At 40.6% G+C, this 23,040-nt stretch overlaps 1 protein-coding gene across 16 annotated transcripts in view; it reads right to left on the reverse strand.

Moving 5' to 3' along the window:
• The window catches only part of ablim2 (actin binding LIM protein family, member 2), a 94,543-nt gene that overhangs the window by 36,438 nt on the left and 35,065 nt on the right, over window positions 1–23,040 (reverse strand). For all 16 annotated transcript variants that reach the window (XR_015128239.1, XR_015128243.1, XR_015128241.1 and 13 more), the window contains exons 3-6: window positions 8,997–9,180; window positions 3,309–3,421; window positions 2,937–3,063; window positions 2,723–2,816 (exon numbers count right to left, since the gene is read on the reverse strand). Coding sequence is in view for 1 of the 16 variants with exons in the window: in XM_086285305.1 (XP_086141431.1) it covers window positions 2,723–2,816; window positions 2,937–3,063; window positions 3,309–3,421; window positions 8,997–9,180 (518 nt within the window). In the remaining 15 variants the exon portion in view is untranslated. The remainder of the gene's footprint in view (window positions 1–2,722; window positions 2,817–2,936; window positions 3,064–3,308; window positions 3,422–8,996; window positions 9,181–23,040) is intronic.

Here is a 23,040-nt window from a genome sequence, read left to right on the forward strand (position 1 = left end):
AGCTGAACTACCTTGGGCTGCTCATCCAAAATGTTTCTTCATTTCATGTCCTTTCATATTCCTGCATCGGCTAAAGATGCAGAATACAAGACAATATGTCTGCCATCCTGGTTACATATGTTTCAAGTGCTTGACTCAAAGGCATCTAGACTTCTTTTAGGTTCTTGGTTCTTCTTCATCTTTTTGTTTTACTATTCCCAGTATTTCCAGTTACACATCACAGTGTCTACTCTCACTGTTTCACTGACAAAGTGACTGACTGACTAACATCTTGGATGAGAAATAAATGCCATGGCAAAAGGAACACCGGGCAACAATAAACATAGCTTCAATTCCATTGCTGCTATCTGCAGTTACTGACTCAGTGCAGTATGACCTCTGTGTGCTCTTTGATCTCAACCAAATGTCACGGCATTTTGAAAGAACAGTCTTTCAGTTACTATTTCAAAGTGCAGCCTTGCACAGCTAGCATGAGACAGCATCATCATTCAACCCTGAATGTTGATGATAAGACAGTAATAGCCCAGCTAACTATTAGCTAGCTGAAGTTGTCTTTCTATGGTAGATCCTATGGACATTTATAACTTTATTTGCAATTCCACCTCATGCTGCTAACTCTAGCAAAGGTGTTAAAATAAGGATCACAAATGCCATTGTTCTGTCCCACATATCTGATGACACACTTTAAAACATGCACTGCGTCATCACGCTCACCGATGAAGATGAACCAATGGTTTCAGTCAAAGAAAGTGATCATTTGAGGACACTGAGGTGAGAGGCAGGTGACAGTGTGCAATCTGTGCTATAGCTCCATTTCTAAAACATGAGACTCAGTCAGACTGCACTGAATATTCAACAACAGAGCAGATCCTGGCTGCGTGATTCTCTGCCACTATTCTTTTATTTGTTATTGCCGTGTTCCTTCTTCCAGAATGGGGATCATTCCTTCAGCACTTATCAACGCACGCACCATCTGCATCTGCTGTTGCAATGTCATTAACTTGTGTTACATCATATCACCCCGGAGATTCAACTCCCTGTAGTTTTCATGCAACAATCAGAAGTCTAAGCTTTGGCAAACATTTTATTCTGATATGGGTGTTTGTTTTTGCTGGAGTTATGAAGCTTGTTATGGAACCACAAAAGCAGCACTTCACTTTAGACTACGTGCAGTTCAACCTGGATATTAAGTATATGTTTCCTGGAAAGAGACGCACCCTTAACAACTATATGCTCAGTAAATTGTATGCTCAGTAAACACCAGCAATTACAAGAAAACTAACACACAAAATACCTTTGGCTGTTTTAAGGTATGTGGTGTTACTGTAAACCCCCATGACAAGAGGTAATGTATTTGCATTTGCAAATATGATGAATTTTTAATGGTCTCTTTGGGGAAATGAGGTCAGTCCTGGAATCAATTAAGTGGAAATATGAGCATGAGAAACATGTAAAATGCAACTCGCTGTGTTTTTCTGTAGCCTCTTTCTCTGTCTCCGATCACATACTTACCCACTCTGTTTTAAGCTTATAGGGCGTCGATGGACTGCTGGGGGTTTCTCTCTTTTATATTATAAAACGCACAATAAAGCATCATGAGGCAACTGTTGTTTAAATAAAAGTGAACTGAAATGCACTGAATTCTGCGGGTAAATGAGCTTCCTCCAAAGGGTGACTGGCCTCTCCCTATGAGGAGTTCAGCCATTTGGGAGGGGCTCAGAGTAGAGCCGCTGCTTGATCTGCCTCCTCACCTCAACTGGCTCAGTTGAGGTGAGGAGGCAGATCAAGGACACACTGGAGAGATAATATCTCTTGGCTGGCCTGGGAACGCCTTGGTGTTCCCCCAGACAAGCTGGAGGAAGTGGCCGGGAAGAGGGAGGATGCTGCCCCTGCGACCTGGCCCCGGATAAGCGGAAGAAGATGGATGGATGAATGAGTTAAACTGATCTGAATTGAAAACCAGTCTAAGTAAGCCATTTAATGATGACTTTCTATTAATAATTCTTTAGCTTGTGTACAGGTTCACTGTCTCATACTGAACTTTATCTTAAATATGTGCCCTATGACAGAACTACCCAACAGAAACATCACTACAATGACCTGCAGAATCATATCCTGCAGTTCACACTGGCATACAAACACTGATATCACTCATTTAGATGGCAGTTGTGATTAAGTTGTACTGTCAACTAGAAGCCTCTTGCACTAAGTATAATGCTCTCTCACTGTCAACAGTGTAATCTAATAATGCAGCTCTTGGAAGGAACAAGCTTATTTAATAAATTAATTGTCGGGTCACTGAGAATTAGACAAGAAGCGTTTGAACAAAGTAGGAAAAAATACTGCAAGCAATCTGATTTTAAAAAATGAAGGTTATCAGCACATCAGTGCTGTATGGTTGGCCAAGAGAAGGAATGGCCAAGTCTGAGGTTTAACTTCCTATAGCTGTCCTAGAAATACCACCTTACTGATGATTTAACTACTGTGTAAACCAAACACTGAATAAACTGAACCAACATTCTTGGATTAAGTGGGATTATCGATTCAGATTATTCAGTGTTTTCAACAGTTATTCCTTTTGTGCATTTATATTTACTGTAATTCCATTATTCTTCTCCCTGTGCATGTTCATATAAAGTAGACAACAAGTAAGTTGAACCACATGCTACATGCTAACAGCCAAAAAAGGTTTTGTTCTTAATGGAAGCCAGCAGTGCTGTACCTCAAGGACTTTCCCTGTAATGTACTTCTTACAGCTCTCACACTGGATGCCAAACATGGCGTGGTAGTCCATTTCACAGTAGGGGATCCCGTCCCTGTAAAAATGACACAAGACAAACAAGCAGGTTAGAGACAGGCGCAAGCATCTAGATTAAATCTAAATAACAGCATTAATGAAGTATTATGATAATGAAAGTATATTCAGCCAGACGTACTTGCTGATGTACTCGGCATTGAGCACCTTGTTGCAGACTTTACACTTGAAGCAGCCCAGGTGCCAGTGCTTGTCCAGTGCCACGAGTGACTGTTCATTCTTAAATTCCTTTCCACAGCCACAGCAGTCTGTACAGAGAACAAAATAACAAAGACTAGGTCAAATTCAAACACTAGAGTTTGCTTTCTTTTAGTGGAAAAGTTCTTTGATTTAACTGAGTTGAAGGGCAAAAGAAACTTTGGACATTTTGTTTTCTATGAGGAAAACACAATTTAGGAAAGTGCCAATTTAAGTGAAGGAACAAACAATCCGAAGTTTACTTATGGCATGAGTTATGCTTTCAAACAGGCAAACAGAGGAGAAAAGCACTGACTGTGGACAGCCTGTATGGGTGCAGGGCTGTTGGCGGGAAGAGGCTGGGTACACTTTTGGCAGATACACTCTTTCCCATTAAATGTCACTCGGTCACCGGCTGGAAATGGCTGTCTACAAACAAAGAGAAAAACAGTAGATGATCAGAGGGGTTTGACAGCTACATTACAGTTTGTTCTACTCTGAAATGAAATTTGGTCCATCAGGGTGCATAAAAGGCTCCTCAGAAGGCCCTACAGACCAATCAGTAATATCCTCCAACCCCTGAAAGTATTTTTATGCTGATGACTTTCACCTGTAAGGAGGATCTGTCATCATATCTTTCACAAGAAATGCCAGAGAGCGCTCTAGAAAGTTAGAAATGCTGAGGTCATAAGCCCAAGTTCTAAGCCTACTACTCAAAATATGTAACTAATTATTGTTACATGTTCTGATATAACTTAATGTATTTATTTACTCTTCTCTGCTATTATGACTAAATGCAATCCCCTGAAGACTGATGTAAAACTGGTTTAATAGCCGTTAAAAGGAAAACCTAAATCTTTCAAAAGAATTGTTTATATATTAAGCTTGTCAGCTGTTGTTGGATATTTTTATTGGTTATTTACATCAGGTTCAGTCGTTAACGCATATATTTAGAGACTTAAGTCTCTAAAAACCTGCTGTATTTTCTTTGCCACTATTTACTTAAACTGGTTCTGCCTGACACAGTGGAGATCCTCAAATCCCAGTCATCATGCAGTAATCCAAGGGAATTTAAGAACAAATGAGAAACAAAATAATTGCGATCTCTCAAGCTGGAAAAGGTTATAAAGCCATTTCTAAAGCTGTGGGACTCCATTATCTACAAATGGCGAAAACATGGAACAATGGTGAACGTTCCCAGGAGTGCAGTGACGACTCATCCAAAAGGACGCGACCCCAGAACAGCATCCAAAGAACTGCAGGCCTCACTTTCCTCAGTTAAGGTCAGTGTTCATGACTCCACCATAGGAAAGAGACTGGGCAAAAATGGCTCCAAGACGAAAACCACTGCTGAGCAAAAGGAACCTAAAAGCTCGTCGCAGTTTTGCCAGAAAGCATCTCGATGATCCCCAAGACTTCTGGGAAAATACTCAAATGACGAGACAAAAGTTAAACTTTTTGGAAAGTGTGTGTCCCATTACATCTGGTGTAAAAGTAACAGCATTTCAGGAAAGGAACATCATTCCAACAGTAAAATATGGTGCTAGTAGTGTGATGGTCTGGCAGCTGTTTTGCTGCCTCAGGACCTGAAAGACTTGTTGTGATAAATGGAACCATGAATTCATGAATTTTAGACCTCTCTGCATTTAATCACACTTGTTATTAATCTCTGTCTCTCTTCCACAGCATGTCTTTTGTTCCGTCTTCTTTCTCTCACCCCAACCGGTCGCAGCATATTGGCCCCGCCCCTCCCTGAGCCTGGTTCTGCCGGAGGTTTCTTCCTGTTAAAAGGGAGTTTTTCCTTCTCACTGTCGCCAAAGTGCTCGTCCATAGGGGCTGATATGACTGTTGGCTTTTTTTCTGTATGTATTATTGTAGGGACTATCTTGCAATATAAAGCACTTTGAGGTGCATGTTGTTGTGATTTGGTGCTGCATAAATAGAATTAAATTAAATTCTGCTGTCTACCTAAACATCCTGAAGGAGAATGACGGGATATCTGTTCATGACCTTAAGCTGAAGTGTACTTGGGTTCTTTTTAGGAGCACTATCCAACACCTACGGGATAAAGTGGAACAGTGACTGAGTACCAGGACTTATCACCTAAACGACAGCCTTGAATCCCACTAATGCTGATGTGTCTGAATGTGGATAAATCCCTGCAGTCATGTTTAAGCATGTGCTGGAAAGACACCAGAAGCCCAAAACCTGTAACAGTGGGCTGTCAGTGCATTGGTTTTGGATGGAGATCTTTGTTTTGACATCTCATGTTCAAATCTTTAAATTTCTACTTTTTCTTGTTTGTAATATCTAGTAGGAAATGAAAGAGGTGCAACACGGACACTGGCTTCACTTACAAGCCAAAGACAAATGCCATTATACAGCTAAAGAGTTATTGCAATGACAATGAAACAATGTTAATGTCTGCTGGCTGTTTGTGCAGTCTGCTTCACAAACAGCTGCCGTCATCGAGTCAAATGCAGAAGGAATGATGGATCCTTGGCAGAGCTGGGCTCTGACTTGCTGCCACGTGCAGCTTCCTACAGCTCTGAAATGTGATATTAGGAGCTGCTGTCACACTGACACAGCCAGCTACTGAGGGAGGAAGACATCCTGGCAGACTGTGAATGGCTGAGATTAAAGATGACTCATGCATAAATAGACAAAAAGTTATGTCTTCAAACCTGACATTGTGAGTTTTTGTAAGTCTTGCTTACAGTTTAATTCTTGGTATTAGGTTGATGGAAGCATAAAATCTGAAACCCATCAACCCATTTTCCCTCATTGCTATTGGTTTATTACTGCATTAATGTCATCATATTACCATGTTTATGTTAAAATATTACACAAATATCATTTTATCATTTTATTGGTAGCAGGTTACTGTCTAAAATACACTATTTTAGTGACACTATTTGTAAATGGTTTTGACTCATATGTAATTTTAACTGCCATTCATCCACACCAGCAATGCTTTTTTTTACTCATCATTATATGTTTGAACAGGAGAGTAGCATTTTGTGAGTTTTATTTACAAGATGCAAAGACTACCTGCTTACAATACCAGACTGCAGGACATTATTTTAACATTAGCTGCACCTCCTGTTCACACTCACCTTGGAAAAACTCCAATATAAACACTTAGCTGCCCACATTAAACTTTTAAACCGTTGCATGTGGAGAGACACAGACACATAAAGAAAATCCAGACAGCAAAATGAAAAACAGCTCGATTACTAAATAACTGCCTTTTACTGTGACATACATACGAAAAATATACTAATCACAATATGATGTCTCATTTCAAGCAGCACTTGTCCTATTAGCCTCATTTTTATATTGCTCACAAAAGGCCCGTGTGATTTACTATCACAAAGGCACCATTTGTTGTAAGGGAACTCCAAATACCACACTGGAACATTCTGATCTCAGGTTCAGCAACGGGATGACCAAAGTATGATCGGATGAACACACACACACACACACACACACACACACACACACACACACACACACACACACACACACACACACACAGAAAACCCACCCCCAGCTCAAAAGACACTTTACACTAGCTGTGGGAATGGGCAAAGTGGCTGCACTGACTGACCACACACTTAAAATTCCTGCCTGCGAGAGGCTTCCATTACCTTTCAGGGCCTGGAAAACAACACTCTCACACAGACACACTATACAGGAGACGCATGCACGTAGATTGAAAAAGGTGAGTGCAACTGTTTGGTGTGCAGTGACACGTGTGTCCTATATTTATACACGTATGTCTATTATAGCTTTATGAGATTGTAAATGACACCGAGAGAGATGTGCGAAACATTCTTATGAGATGTCTCCATCTGTAAAGATCGATTTTGAGTTCTCTTTATAATGGGAGAGTGGAATTCTGAAACACAATATTTCTCCAGTAAATAAGATTTAAAAGTAGTTGACCTGTGGGTACGGTGGATTTGTAGGGCTAAACATTTATTAATTTTTTATTAGTCCTTTTTTTATCCAGGTAAAAAAAAAATCTCATTGAGATTAAAAATCTCATTTCCAAGAGAGACCTGGCATCATGGCAACAAAAGTCAAAATACATTTACCACGTAAGTATATAACATTTAAAACAAATACAATATCCCATACCAACATGTGTAAAATATACAATAACAGATCAAATTAAGAGTACATTAAAAACTATCACACTGAGTAAAAGAGTTATTCTCTCGTTCCTTTAAGACAGACTTCAACTCTCCCAAGGTAACCAATTCTGATCATTTCATTTCCTTCTGCAGATTATTCCAGGAAGCAGGGGCAGCGTTTTAAAAGCCTTTTCCCCCAATTCTGTTCTGATTTTTGGGACAATCAATTGTATGATATTGTGAGAACGAAGGCTGTATTGGTTGTGGTTTTCCCCATTACCAACATAATGGGGAAAAAGGTCCTCTTACCTTAAGAGTATGTAAAAAGGTAAGTGTCTTCAAAAGGGTGGGACTGACCTAAATATGTGTGTCATATATTCATCATGTGCATGAATGTCATGGCAATTTGGAGCTTTTAATGATTTCTCTGAATGGTTCAATTTTTTTTAAAGTTTCCAGTTCTTGGCAGGCTTGAGCCTTGGGTTGTTCCTGAACACCCTAACCAATTTCCTCTCATTTCAGGAAACAGTTTTGGGTTTTCTTCTAGATTTTTGGCAAAGTGTGGACATATACAAATAACTTGTATTTGTAACCAGTTGAAATGAATTGAGCCAAAGATCAGAATTTACAGATGTTTAGAAATGACACCAAGAGACCTTCCCAAATGGGAAGTAAACTTACAGTTCTACGTCTTAGATTTTCAACGAGTTACTTGGACTTTCCTCTTGTTCTGCATATTGGTCAACCCAGCGACTGCTATCAAACCAATCCTTTATATGCTAGCAAAAAGAAACTACCGGTTGTATTCACTCATCGCCACTAAGAAATGAGCACTTGTCCCTGTCAAATTAGAAGATATTGTAGAACCTTTAATCTACTGAAAGCTAAGAAGCAATTAAATAACTTAAAACTGCAACACTGAAGAAAGAAATATGTTAAACAGTCTTGTTACTGCATACTGTATTGTGCTGAGTACATTAATAATTCGTCACATTAAAGGCTGACGGTCTTCACTCTTTATCACTTTGTATTTGTTTTGGGTTTGAAAACTAAGAAAAAACCTGTCTGTATATAAACATATGTCCATCCATCTCTTCCTTAGCAAACTCCACATCTGCGCTTGCTATTCACAACATTACAGATTCTTTAGTCATTTGGTTGAACTATTCTCATGTTTTTGCTAAAAAACAATCTTTGTTCCCCTAGACTGACTTGGCCCCTACTTGGGGAGAGGGACATACACATGCACTGAAATGCTTGGAAGGACACTCATTGCAGTTCATGCAATCTTAAGCGTCTTAAAGTTTAATCACCACAAATCCTTATACTAAACCTAGCAAAACCTAGTTCGTCACTGCCTTTGACTTAAGCGCTAACTCATTATCCACTTGTCACCTACATCCAACGCTTAAAACAACAAATCCTTAAGAAGTATTTGATTGAATGTTTTTAAAGCACCATTTTTATATAAACTGTTCTGGTCAAATGACTTTGCTTATGTTAAGTCAAGGCCTCTGATGATGCACCAGAATGTGCAGGACACCTTTTCACGTTATTGTATGCTTTCAAAAACACATCTCAGTTGCAAAGTCTCAAAAATTTGGTTGCTTTTGTCAGTTTTCTGTTAATGTCATGAAAGTCAGCAGAACTGCAAAGTTCCTTTTTTAAGTGCCGCAGGCCCGATTTATTGACACATGGCTTAGTGGTGCTTAGAAGGTCACAGTATATTAATGGCAGCGACTTTATGTGCTTAATGAATAAGCTGCTCTCAAAGCCATGTTTCTCCCACTTGCTAGTTTTAGGAAATACCAAAGTAAAAAATGAAATCTGTTATTTGCATTCTGCTCCACATGCTAATTTCTTACTTGCATGAGGTGCAAACAAAGCAGCGTGGGTGGTAGGTCTTGCCCAGCGCGGACACGACCTCCCCTTCGATGAAGTCCTGGCAGCTGAAGCAGCGAGTTCCATACAGCCGCTGGTAGTCCAGAGTACAGATGTAGTCACCCTGCCGCACAAAGAATCCTCCCTGGGCCAGCTCACAGCCACATACTGGAAAAAGAGAGAGAGGAACAAAATGCTATCGAGTTAGCAGGACGCCACACACACCGAGCCGACAGGCTAGCAGATGACTCCGGCAAGACCAGAGGTGGAGGTTTGTGCATTTATATTAACAATGCTTGGTGCATGAACTCCACTACTACTGAGAGTCACTGCTCACCTAATGCGGAGTTTTTAATGGTCAAATGCAGACCTTATTATCTCCCCAGAGAACTCACTTCGATCATACTCACTGCCGTGTATATACCCCCCGACGCTAATGCTAGGTTGGCCATGAAAGAACTTTCTGCAGCCATTAACAAACACCAGAATAAACACCCCGAGGCTGCTTTTATTGTTGCTGGCGACTTCAACCACACCAACTTAAAGACAGTCCTCCCCAGATTCCACCAACATGTCTCCTGCCACACCAGAGGAGACAAGACTTTAGACCATGTGTATTCCAACCTGGCTGGAGCCTACAAAGCCACACCCCTCCCCCACATTGGACAATCGGACCATCTCTCCCTGTTCCTCACACCTCGGTATTCACCACTCATCCAACGTGTGAAACCTGCTGTGAGGACAATTAAAGTGTGGCCAGAGGGGACAGACGCAGTGCTCCAGGACAGATTTAAAAACACAGACTGGAATATGTTCACCCACACAGACCTGGACCAGTACGCCTCATCTGTACTGGATTACATCTCCGAAACCACAGACAGTGTCACCACCCAGAAACGGATCACCATGTACCCCAACCAGAAGCCTTGGATGAACCGGGATGTTCGTCTCCTCCTGAAGGCCCGCAACACTGCCTTTAGGTCAGGAGATGCACACGCCTACAGTACAGCCAGGGCTTATCTAAAGAAGGGCATCAAAAAAGCCAAACACCATTACAAAAAGAAGGTAGAAGAACACTTCTCCAACTCCAACCCCCGACGCATGTGGCAAGGACTCCAGACCATCACAGACTACAGGACCACCAAACCCTCCCCCGCATCCTCTGATGTCTCCTTCCTCAACGAGCTCAACAACTTTTATGCTCGTTTTGAGCGAGGGAACACCACAACCTAGGGCTGGGCGATATGACCCAAAATTCATATCTCGATATTTTTTAGCTGGATGGCGATATAAAATATATATCTCGATATTTTTTTTTTTTTAAAAAGCCATAAGTTAAGAACAAAAAGAGAGTTCTTAGTCACACTGTGTCCCAGATGTCACACGGGCACTTTTATTTACATACAGCGTAGATGTACATGAAGAAATTACTTAAAAATAAATTATCAGCATTTATTAAATAATCATGGTCCATAAATAAAAGAAAACAATGTTGTTTTTGTGCATAACAAAAAGCTCACAATTGTGCAGTCAAAATGTAAACTAATAGACGCTGAGCATAATAACAAAGAGACAGATTTCACAGCTGCACCACGTCTCTGAACAGGTGCCATTTGTGGTCCTTATACACACACAGTACGGTAATATTACGTTGAAGCACAGTACGTATCACTCCGCGAGGCTCCTCCCCGGTAGCCGTAATCCTCCGACAATCCATCAAGCAGTGCAGCTCCGTAGCTTAGCAAAGTCATATTAAAACATTTTTGGACAGATTGATGAGCGCTGTGTACCACATAAAATCGGTTCGCGGTCAGTAAGCACAACCAGAATTCATACATAAGGCGCACTGTCGAGTTTTGAGAAAATGAAAGGATTTTAGGCCGTGCAGCTCCTCCGGACTGCATGTCGTTAGCGCGGTTAGCTCGTTAGCGTGGTTAGCTCGCTAACACGTTGACGCCGTCCAGCCCCACGCACGGGACGATCCGCGGTAACTCGCTAACGGAGATTTTCCGCTTTCATCTTGTCATTGCCTGCAGGTGAAGCTATGGGGGAGGGGGAGTTGTGTTCAGTGAAGGAGAGGCGAGGCCGAGTAACGTTGCGTAGAGACATAAGTGGACGAAAGAGAGGCAAACCTGCGGCCCCACAAGTATAATTATAACATAACATAGGCTATATCGATATAAACGATATTGTCACATCTTATATCTCGTATGAAAATATATCGATATTTTAAAAAAACTCGATATATCGCCCAGCCCTACCACAACCACAACCAAAGCAGATGTGACGCCAGACCACCAACCTCTGACTCTCTCCCCCACCGATGTAGGAGCGGTGCTGAGCAGGATCAATGTCCACAAGGCTGCAGGCCCTGATGGCATCCCCGGGCGTGTTCTCAGAGCGTGTTCTGGGGAGCTTGCAGGAGTGCTCACAGACATATTCAATCTGTCCTTGGCCCACGCTGTGGTACCGGCCTGCTTCAAATCCACCTCCATCGTCCCGATACCCAAAAACTCCAACCCATCTTGCCTCAATGATTACCGCCCAGTAGCACTCACCCCCATCATCACTAAGTGCTTAGAGCGACTGGTCCTAGCACACTTCAAATCCTGTCTCCCCCCCACCCTGGACCCCCACCAATTCGCATACCGCCAGAACAGGAGCACAGAGGATGCAGTCTCCATCGCAATGCACTCTGTCCTCTCACACCTGGACAACAACAACACCTACGCCAGAATGCTGTTTATAGACTTCAGTTCAGCATTCAATACAATCCACCCCTCACAACTCATCAGGAAACTGACAGATCTGGGCATCAGTTCCCTCATCTGCAAATGGTTACTGGACTTCTTGACCAACCGCCCCCAACATGTCCGGCTGGATAACCACTGCTCATCTACCATCACAATGAACACCGGTGTACCACAAGGCTGTGTGATGAGCCCTTTCCTCTACTCCCTCTTCACCCACGACTGCAGACCTGCTGATGGTTCCAACACCATCATTAAGTTTGCAGATGACACCACGGTGATTGGCCTCATCAGTGACAACGATGAGGCCGCCTACAGGGAGGAGGTGGATCGTCTGGCTGAGTGGTGCGACAGTAACAACCTGCTGCTTAACACCGAGAAGACCAAGGAGCTCATCGTGGACTACAGGAGGAATGCTGACCCACATCCACCCATCCACATTAAGGGGACGGCTGTGGAGCGTGTGAGCAGCTTCAAGTTCCTGGGAGTCCACATCTCCGAGGATCTCACCTGGACGACCAACTGCTCCAAGCTGGTCAAGAAGGCTCACCAGCGTCTCTTCTTCTTGAGGACTCTGAGGAAGAACCACCTGTCCTCAGACATCCTGGTGAACTTCTATCGCTGCACCATCGAGAGCATCCTGACCAACTGTATAACAGTCTGGTACGGGAACTGCTCTGCCTCGGACCGGAAGGGGTTGCAGAGGGTCGTGAAAACTGCCCAGCGCATCGCCGGAGCACCACTTCCTGCCATAAAAGACATCTACAGGAAGCGGTGTCTGAAAAGGGCTGGGAAAATCATCAAAGACCCCAGTCACCCATCGCATGGACTCTTCACCCTCCTGCCCTCTGGGAGGCGCTACAGGAGCCTCCGGACTAAGACCACCAGGTACCGGAACAGCTTCTTCCCCACAGCTGTCAGACTCCTGAACTCTGCCTCCTGACATCTGACCCACGTTAAACTCATGGACTGAACATACACACACCCACAATGGACAACTGTACCCTCAAACACACAATAATAACATGGACTGAACCACCACTCACAACCACTAGCACTTTATAGAATTATCCACATATCTCACTTATCTTAACTGCACTACTGTATAGCTCTGTGTAAATAATCATTCTGTACATTCAATAATCTTTAATCCTACAACTGTTTACAACTTGCAAAGTTCCCATTCTGTATAGCTGTATATCTCAGATTCTGTAAAGTTATTTATTTCATATTCTGTATAGTTTTTCATATTTATATCCTGTTCATAGCCTGTACATAGCTTGTACTCACTACAGCCTGTACATACTTATAGTTATAGAATATTCACAACATACTTCATACCGTGTACATTATAACATACCATAATAGACCCATTTCTGTAATATACTCACATATCTATATTATTGCTAATTAGGGCTGCCACAAACGATTATTTTGATAGTCGACTAGTCACCGATTATTTTTGCGATTAGTCGACTAATCAGATCATCATCCATTGAACGTAAAAGTACAGCTTATTGCACCAGCAGCATCTGCTCTTATATAACTATCATTAGCTTACAGCTTTAAGTGTTTAAGGTCTGTGCTAACTAAAAATAAAGACAAGATGATAGTTAATTGAATTCTAATTAAATGTGCAGATTGTTTCGGTGGAGTTTAATAAACTCAGCCGATTTACTCAGGAACAAATAAAATACTGAAAAAAGCCAAACAATAACATTTTTAAGTTATCTAAGTGACTTGTATATGTTTAACCTGAGTAGGGCGGTGGGTTTGAAAACGATCTGCCGGGAGTCCGGTGCTCTCATGGCCCCCGGCTAGCTATCGAGCTAGTGGGTAACAGACGCCTCCGAAAACGTCGGAGCGCTTTTGAAAATATGTGGTGTCTTGATAAACTGAGCAGATATTTGAGGTTTACACAGCTACATTCTCGCCTGAAAATATGTTAAACGTTTATTTTGTGACCCAGAAAGAATAATAAGAGTAATATTAAAACTAACTAGCTGCCGCCATTGTTGACAACTGCGCTGGGCCGCGCTATGAATTCTGGGACACAGTTTCTTCTTCTTCGGGGTTTAACGGCAGCTGGCATCCTTGTACATGCAGTGCTGCCATCTTCTGTTTCAGTCCGTTATTACACTCTTAAATCCTGCTTTACAAATTACAAAGCTTCAAATGACGCGTCGACTATTAAATCAGTCGTCGACGATTTTGATAGTCGACGTAATCGTGACTAGTCGACTAATCGTGGCAGCCCTATTGCTAATATATATTGTAATATATCTATATCACTAAAGCACTTCTGGATGGATGCAAACTGCATTTCGTTGCCCTGTACCTGTGCATGTGCAATGACAATAAAGTTGAATTCTAATTCTAATTCTAATTCTAAATAGTCAGAGGTTATAGCCAGGAGACAAGAAACATGTAGGGAAGGGTGGAATTAGGAAATAACCAAATGGATAAAAAAAGGGAAAAGAACCAGACATCAGAATTTGTTCTCCCTTTTTTCCTTAATTATCAGTTTTTAAAAGCAAGCCAAATGAATATATAGTGTATAGGTTTAATTCAACAGACATAGGACTGTATAGTAAACAAAACAAAGATATGAAAAACAAATGAATTTTATACTAGAATTTTATTGCTCACAGTGAAAGAGGCAGAAGATATTGCCTTGTTATCCCTTGGCTATTTATTTAAAAATAACTTAACCTCAGTTAGTAACAGCTCCACAAAAGGCCAAAATAAACAACCGTGGAAACTTTGGATGATAGTGAATGAATTTGCATTTTTCAGAGATCTAAAACAACATATCAGAAACCTGTTAGGCATCCACTTTATTAAATGCTACACCCTAGAAATACAAGAAATGTGGAGAAAACAAAGTAGGGGAATTAACTTTAAAAAAACCACCTCACTGGGAAAATACACATCAGTCACATGCAACACACCCACCAATCAGCTGATTCACAACCTGTGAACAACCCAGCAATGAAATTAGGGCGCATAAAAAAAACAAAAAAACAAAATCATCCAAACTGGTGGTGGATGCAACACAAAGTCTTCCTAACTTCAAAATGTATGCTCTATGCTCAAAGACAAATCTGCATGCACCATTAGAATGGGAACTCCACAAGTTAGTTTAAGAGACGAGGGTAAAGTTTTAATCTAAATCTAGACAGCCACTTCTATACTTTTATAATTAATCTCTTTTATATTACTTTTATAAAACAAAGTCAGAAAAATCCACAGAGTTTAAAGTAAAAGAAAGACACGGTATTGTGGTACGCAGAGCCAGTTTGAGACGTCTGATTGTTTTCTTCAGTAGGGTCACGTGAGCATGGGTGTGTTATTAGCCCGTGTGCAAATAATGAACCGTGTCTGTTTGTCTGCCTTTGAACAAAACATGACAGGATCTCACCCTGATTACACACAGCAAACATAGCAACCATATGACATCACAGAGCTGCTATGCCCTGAGGGAAAGCTTTGCTTTGTTTTTCCTCTCCATTAGCAAAAACAAAACCCCTCCTGCCTTTCCCCCCAATTCTTTCTTTCTGGAAAAAACAACAGGAAAGACACATGATAGAAGTTTGTGCTGCTTTGTGTCATGCCTGGACACTGCTCAGTGAACCTTTACACACTTAAACTTGCAGGGATGTCCAAAAGTTCACTATATGGACAAAAGTGCCACACCTCTTTATCTTTGAATTAAGGTGTTTTGTAAATTCCATTGCAACAAGTGTATAACATCAAGCACCTATCCATGCAGTCTGCCTTTACAAAAGAATGTGAAAGAATGTTTGGTACTAAAGAGCTCACTGAACTCGAGCGTGCCACTATAATAGCAAGTCAGTTTGTGAAATTTCTTCCCTCCCGGATATTCCATCATCAATTGTAAGCAGCATTGATGCAAAGTGAAAGCTTTTAAGGACCAAGTGGCAGACCACGTAAAGTTGTAGAGTGATGTTGCTGAGTACAGAGGGACATAGTGGATGAGAAATAGCTAATGCTCTGCTGACTTAATAACTTCTTCTGCTCTTAACATCAGCACAAAAACTGTGAACCAGGAGCTTCATTGCATGAGTATTCATGGCTGTGCTTTTGTCCATGTCTCTAGCGCATGCTCTTAGCACAAATTCACACACATACTTGCATGAACATTGGAAGATGTGTGTCAGCAAACTTGCATAAAAACAGTGTTGATGAGTTTTTCCAGTGGTAATTAAGATCCATTTCACTGGTAGACAGGTCAAACCAGTAAATTTAACCAAGCCTAAGTTTCTGTCATTAACTGGTTAATGACCAGCGTCCCTCATGTGCTCAAATCAGTATATGTTTTTTATTGTTATCACATAAATTTAATCAAAATAAACATATTAAACAAAAAAATGTCTGCATTCATTTTGCTTTTTAAAAACATTAACAAAAAGAAAAAAGTATCCTCTGTAAATCGCCACCTTAGTGTGGTAGAGGTGTGTCCAAGTGCTACTAGGGGCTTTTTGTGGGGTCTCTCAAGGCAACTTTGTCAAAAAAAACAAAACAAAAGAAGACTTTTTCACATGACCCTCTACGTAAATATCAAAGGATCCAGGAACAGGGATACCAGGGTCCCACTCTGGAACCAGGCCTGGGGATGAGCTTGAAAGGAGGTTTAGCCCACTGGGTACAGCAATAATTTTCTTCACTGACATACATTAAACTAAAACTACAACCTTTTACTGTGATTCTGATTCTGAATGATACGTTGGATAACTTTTGTGGAGCATTTGCACAATTTCTCTTTTTTTCATCAAGCTCTACCAGGGCTTATGATGTGCTAATAAAACAACAATACAAGCAGGAATGTTTTCGCAGGAAGACAAACTTTTCCAGCAGCTGCAATCAATTCCCTTTCATCCGGTTCAGAAATTTGGCAACCTGTCTACAATGAGATAATGCTCAGATTTGATGGAATAAACACCACTACATGGTAACTCTGAGTGGATGGATAGGTGGAGTCATGTTTCGAGGAATAAAATATAACCACAGAAACAATAATTCAGCAAAGCCTCTTTTGAAATGCTCTGAGACAGTCAGTATAAAATTTGGAAGCCAAGTGCCCACAAAGACACTACACAAGGAGCTTTTGTCCTTTTCGTCCAACACCAAAAGGACAACAGGACTCAAGTAATTCTACGAACATTAGGATTTAGAACAGGTTTCGTGTGATTCAGTTAAATTGGGAAAGAACAGCTAAGAGACTGTTTATAAATTACTTAAGACTGCTTTTAAAAGACTTCGGACTTGAGTCTTCAGAAATGATGTGGACTTCTATGAGACATTTAAGGTTTAGGAACTCAGAATCGTTGAGACTTAATGTAAATGTCCTTTAATACACATGAGGCTTGATTCAGAATTTTTTCAAATGACATAAGTCTTGAAGTAAGACTTTAGACTGACAGACTTGAGACTGTGAGAGAAAATAAAACAAGAAAACAGCTTTGCTATTAAGCAACATAGAAAGAGACATAGTGGGCAGAAACCTATAGAGAAACAGACGTCCTCACTCAGTCCTAAATGCTGTTTCCCATCAGCTCATCTTTCAATCCCTGTGTATTTATACCTACACTGCCAGTTGGCACACAGGCTTTTCTCCTCTCTGTATCATAACTTTTTTGCTTAAGCAGCTCAACACTTGAGTCTTTATGAGCTCATCCTTCATGGATAACTCTTCCACAAAACATTAAAGGTGACAGCACACTAAATCGTTGTATGTTATTTGTTTAATGGGAAGCAGAGTAACATAGTTCATATATTGCAGATTACTCAAAGTTACTGTAAACTTGCCTCTAATGCAGATCAAAAGGTTTTTGCCTGACTACATGACATACCGTCTCATTGCAAACTGGAATGTGTATTACGAATGCAGGGGGTGGGGCATATGTTGAAAGCCAAATAAAGTTGAATAAACTCAGTAGACATGGAAATAAAAATCAGTAAACTGATTTGTCCATATTTAGAATTCTAACATCAGTGGTGTACTTGGTAAAACTGTAACTTGTTATAAAGTAATACAGAAATGCTTTCCATCTTTTTCCATGGAGTTAAAGAAAAACTGGTGTTTTAATTGATGTGACCAAAAATGTAAAAAAAACAAGAAAGTGTTAACAGCCACATGAAAGTGTCAGAATTAGCCTTGAACTCTGAACTCTGAACTCAGAAGAACAAAAATGGTGTCATTTTAGAATCATCTAATCTCCATGACAACAGAAGGTGAGTTTGTGGGTGTTTTCACTGGACTCGGACCAAAGAAGACGAGATCACGATGCATCTTATTAGACACGTTGTCCTGAGACTCAGCTGATAAGAACAGAACATGTCCGGGCGCTGAACTGCAAAAACAAAAAACTGCAACAAATACAAGAGGTTTTCAACTTTTTAGCTCGGGCTACACAGAAGTGCGTCTGTTTGCACATTAATCCTTTTAATCCTCTGACACACCACACACCATAAGCATGGAATATCTATGTCATAATTAGAAGCAATAACAACATCAAGAAAGCTACCTGCTCTCAATATGTCAGCGTGATGTAGGTTTACGGGTTACACTACAGTAGAAAGATGCTTACAATGTCTTCTGGCTGACAGACATTACTTTACAAAAACAAGACTGTTTCTGTCTCTGAAGGCTTATCTCATGCACAGTGAAGGCACTTGCGTAACTCCAAATGACTTGAGAGGAATTCAGTGTGTTGTGAATGTGCTTCCCTCATGCTAAATGAGGTCTGTTTAGCTTTTCCTCGAACGGAACGTAGTGTTTTCAGTGTTTCAGTTTCGTCACCCATCCTATGGACTTCTTCAGTCTCAGCTGACTGCAGGTTTCCCCAATCTTATAAACAGTACATTTTGTATGTGTGTGAATGGGTGAATGACTGAATGTAGTGTAAAACGCTTTGGGGTCCTTAGGGACTAAGTAAAGCGCTATACAAATACATGCCATTTACCATTTTACATTTGCATAATGACTGAAACCAGCCCACTGAATGAACAAAGCGACTGTTTAAATCTTTACAGATTTTACAGTTTTGTAAGGCAACTTTAACCTTAACCTTTGTTGGCTCATCGTTTAGTTGTTCAGCCCAACTCCCCACTGTTTTGGTTCACCGGCTAGCAACAGCCGCCTCCTAATTAAGTACAAAAAGCTAAGCTGCATGCCACAAAGTAAAAGATAAAAGAAAGAGTTAACAACTACCATAAAATCTTAGCTGTATATAGTGCAGCTAAGAAGGCAGATATTTTTCTCAAAGGAAAAACAAACAAAGCTAACATTTATGTGTCAAGAGCACCTGGCTGCAGCCACTATGGAGCTCCACAGTGGCAATAACAGGTGTGGACCTCCACACACAGTATGGTTAGGGTTCCATGTTGGTTTTTTTGGGCTTTTTACAGCTTTATTTGAAACGGTAAATTGAAAAATGACAGGAAAGCTGAGGGAGTGAGAGCAGGGAACACAGACGGCCATAGGTTGGATTCGAACCCAAGATAGCTGCTCTCAGCCATGCAGCATATGGCTGACTCTGTCCTAGCCTTTACGATAGACTTGCGCGATTTCCACTGTATCTATTCAGGTCACATGTTTCTGCCTACTATGGAGCTCCAGATTGGCTGCAACCCTTCTCTTATGTGTTCTGGATATACTCATGAACTCTTCAGCAATCGGTAAACTAACATTGAAAACACTAAGCTTACAAGACCTGTAATCTTTTGATAATTTGTGGTTTGTGTTATTTCAATGAAGCTCGAAATAGTATCAGAAAAGATAGCTTTCAGTCAAGATTGCATCCACTTATTGCATTCACCCACAATATTTTTTACAGTTTGAATTAAGACCAGTTTCAAGAAAATCCGTTTTCAAATGTTCACAAGTAATGTACCCAAGTACTGTTTTGGGATTTTGTGTGTGTGTTTTTCCAAAAAAAATTAAGATGTTCTATCTTTATACATCCTTCATCCTCAGAGGCCCTATATACTGACATGCTGTGTCGTTACAAGAAGGTGACCTTGACTCTTTGTGTGTGATCAGGGTTAAATATACATGTGGCATGTGCTCGCTGCTATAAATGTAAGACCCTGACTGCAGCTTGTGTTTTACAATGAATCACCACTCAATTCAACTTTATTTATATATAGCGCCAAATCACAACAACTGTTGCCTCAAGGCGCTTCATGCACACGTGTGGGGTGGGATCGTTGGGGTGTGGGTAGGACATTGTCAATACCAATCCATTTCACAACCTTAACTATAGCATCTTCAGTCTGCTTACACTGATTTTTTTGCAGGCTAATTGAATTGTACTTGGGAAAGAAAATCCAAGGTTGATTATTCTAATACGTTAAATGCTTGCTGTACAGACGAGGGAGGTCTATTTTCTACTTGAAGGTGAACACTTCCACACCGTCCGTCCACCCTCCCAATAGCACCCCTAATACACATGTGCTTGAGGTCAGCTCCCCCAGCCATTGGGCCGGTCATTGAACTGATGCACACACACGCACACACTTCCCCTAAATATGTTCTGGTTAGTTGGCTTCCAAGAAGGAGACAATTCAATAGCCAACACCCAACTGAGAACATCACAACCATCTGCTATTATAACATCAATGACTGGACTGCGAGGACCTTAACATGTGGCCAGCACCGTCTATTTACTTCCAGGAAGAAGCACAGACTGGTTGGGTAATTGTACAAAAAAAACAATGCAGTCCATAAATATGTCAAAACACTCTGCGTAAAGGCTGTAATTGCATACAACACAGAGTGGAAACCCCATTGTAACCTGCTTCTTAATGACTTTGGACTCGGTTTATTTATTCAAATAATGATATTGGTAAGCAAGTAGTTTATTTTTGTAGTAATAGCCGGAGCTAGCTATATGATAACCCGACGGGCGCTGCTGAGATAGATTTTCGTCGCCCGACCGGAGATATCGCTAGCTCCGGGACGTCGGGGTAGCGATTTTGCGATCCCTGCTGTTGGTTTATTCTGTAAATCTAATCTTTCACTAAGTTCTATGTTGTATACGACTAATACTATTTAAATTGTGTGTGTTAGACAACACAATGCACACTTGAGGGCATTCTCATTCCCAGTGCATAACATACCAACAATTTGTCACATCCCGAGGTGTCTTATAGTTCCTATGACACGCTCCAGATTGTGGATGGAATCCAACAGAATGACACTTGTGGTGGTAACACACGCTCCAGCCGTGTATTTCAGCCCTAACCCTAACCTTAACCATAACCGTAACCGTATCTCATAGTGTTTTCCAAAGCGATTGATGATCAGAATGTAAAATAAATGTAGATCTCTAGGTTCATTCCAAACGGTTCTCATGTCTCTGAATAAATAACGTGCAGACATTTTGTCCGCCGAAAGCGTAACATACCAACGATTTGTCACATAGTGTCGGTATGTTACGTTTTGGGATGAGAACATGTTGGCACACATTGGGACAATTCGCAGTATATGCTGGGAAACTATATACTACACAGGAGGTAAAATAGACCCTAAAAGGAAGAACTGCAATGGGCCTTAGCTCTTGCAGATTTGATACAGAAAAAAGGGAGAAATATATTTAACATTTACTAGAACTATGAAAAAGTTTGAAAAAAATGTTCTGAAGCTACTGAATGGCATAATTTAAAGCAAAAAATTTTTTCCTGTAAAGCACATGTTCAGTTTCCCTCTGTTTCTTAGCTGCGGACTTCCTAACACTTCTCATTTATCTGTTTTAGGGTGTGTCCACATATTTTCACATTTGAGTATTCCCCGCTGTATTCAAATGCTGTTTGGATGATGTGATGGCCATTCAAGCGAGTAAAAACAGAAAGGGGATAAATGTCTGTCTGAGCTGTTCGGCCAGGTCGTATTGTCTGCAGCTGTCTGCTGTTGATGGGGTCTCACTGCTAGATTAAAGATATATGAGACACAGACAAAACAGGATATACAGAAGGCCACAGTCTTCACACTTCCTCAAGCACACACTTAGGTGTTGCTGGAAGCTACAATAAAAACACCAATTAGTGCTCATCACTAATGAAGGGGGTGGGTGGTTGGGATGTTTGTCAAATGTTTATAATAAAATAAGAAAGACAAAGTCCTTTTCTTTCTTTAAAAATATATTTAAGACGATTAAAGTTCTATGTGGGACTTTATCCCACATATGCCACATATGATTTTCAATGATTCATCTTCAACTTGGAGGGTTACGTGAATCCAGTGAAGTGTTTCAGAAAATTAGCTTATCTGGTCCAACCGCATTCAATTTATTTATATAGCAACAAATTACAGTTTCCTCAATGCGGTAAAGACTCCATAATAATACAGAAAAAAGACTACCCCAATCAGCCAGCACTTGACGATAATGGGAAGGAAAAACTTTAGTTTAATTCTTACAAATTTTAACAAGAAGAAACCTCCAGCAGATTTAGGCATTGGGAGGGGCATCTATCACCAGCTTGGGTTGAGGGGAGAGAGACAGATCCAATATGAGACACAGATTTCAATTCAGTTCTTATTTTGTTTCTAATATTTTTCTGTTTTTAGTCTAATGCAGTCCCCAGAAGTTGTTATATTTTTTCTATGTCAGTTGTTAATAATATTTTGATGTTGATATCTCAAAAAGTATATTTTTTATATGCTGTCAGTTGGTTTCTATCAGTGAGTGATGCCACATGGTTCTGGTTATCTTCTCATTCATTACCCTTTGAGGCTTTTGCAGATGTTTCCTTTTATGTAATGAAAGCTCTTGTTTGTGATTGGCATTTGGGCCTCACCTGGTTTCTATATATTGTCACTCCTCTTTGTTTCAAATTACACTGATGATGTCTTATCTTTGAAACCCGTCTAAATATAGTGAAATACATTCATTAGAAGGTACTTGTACTGTCTTAATCACTTTAGTAAGTAACTGCTGTCACTTGAAAGCACACTGTCAGTTGTACATGTTGAATATATGTTACTACTATGTATATTATGATAAACATGCAGAAATCTTGATATATTAAATAGAGCTAGCTGAGCTTTGAGGTTTCCTTGCTTCAGATCTGGCCACTGTTAACCTCTTGGCTAACACCCAGGCTAAAGGCAACTGATGATAATACTGTAATAAAATCAGGGGCCATGATTCTCTTCCATGAAGCATGCACTGAGAGAAAAACCTAAAATCTTAATGAGCATTACACTTTGTTGAATTAAGCTGCTACCACTCCTTTGGGTGTCTCCTCTTTTCTT

The sequence above is a fragment of the Aulonocara sp. 'chitande type north' Nkhata Bay genome, linkage group LG3 (genome assembly GCF_057382095.1).
Source record: "Aulonocara sp. 'chitande type north' Nkhata Bay isolate Kocher_YH1m ecotype deep benthic linkage group LG3, A_spYH_male_GT1.1, whole genome shotgun sequence".
Classification (NCBI taxonomy): Eukaryota; Metazoa; Chordata; class Actinopteri; order Cichliformes; family Cichlidae; genus Aulonocara; species Aulonocara sp. 'chitande type north' Nkhata Bay.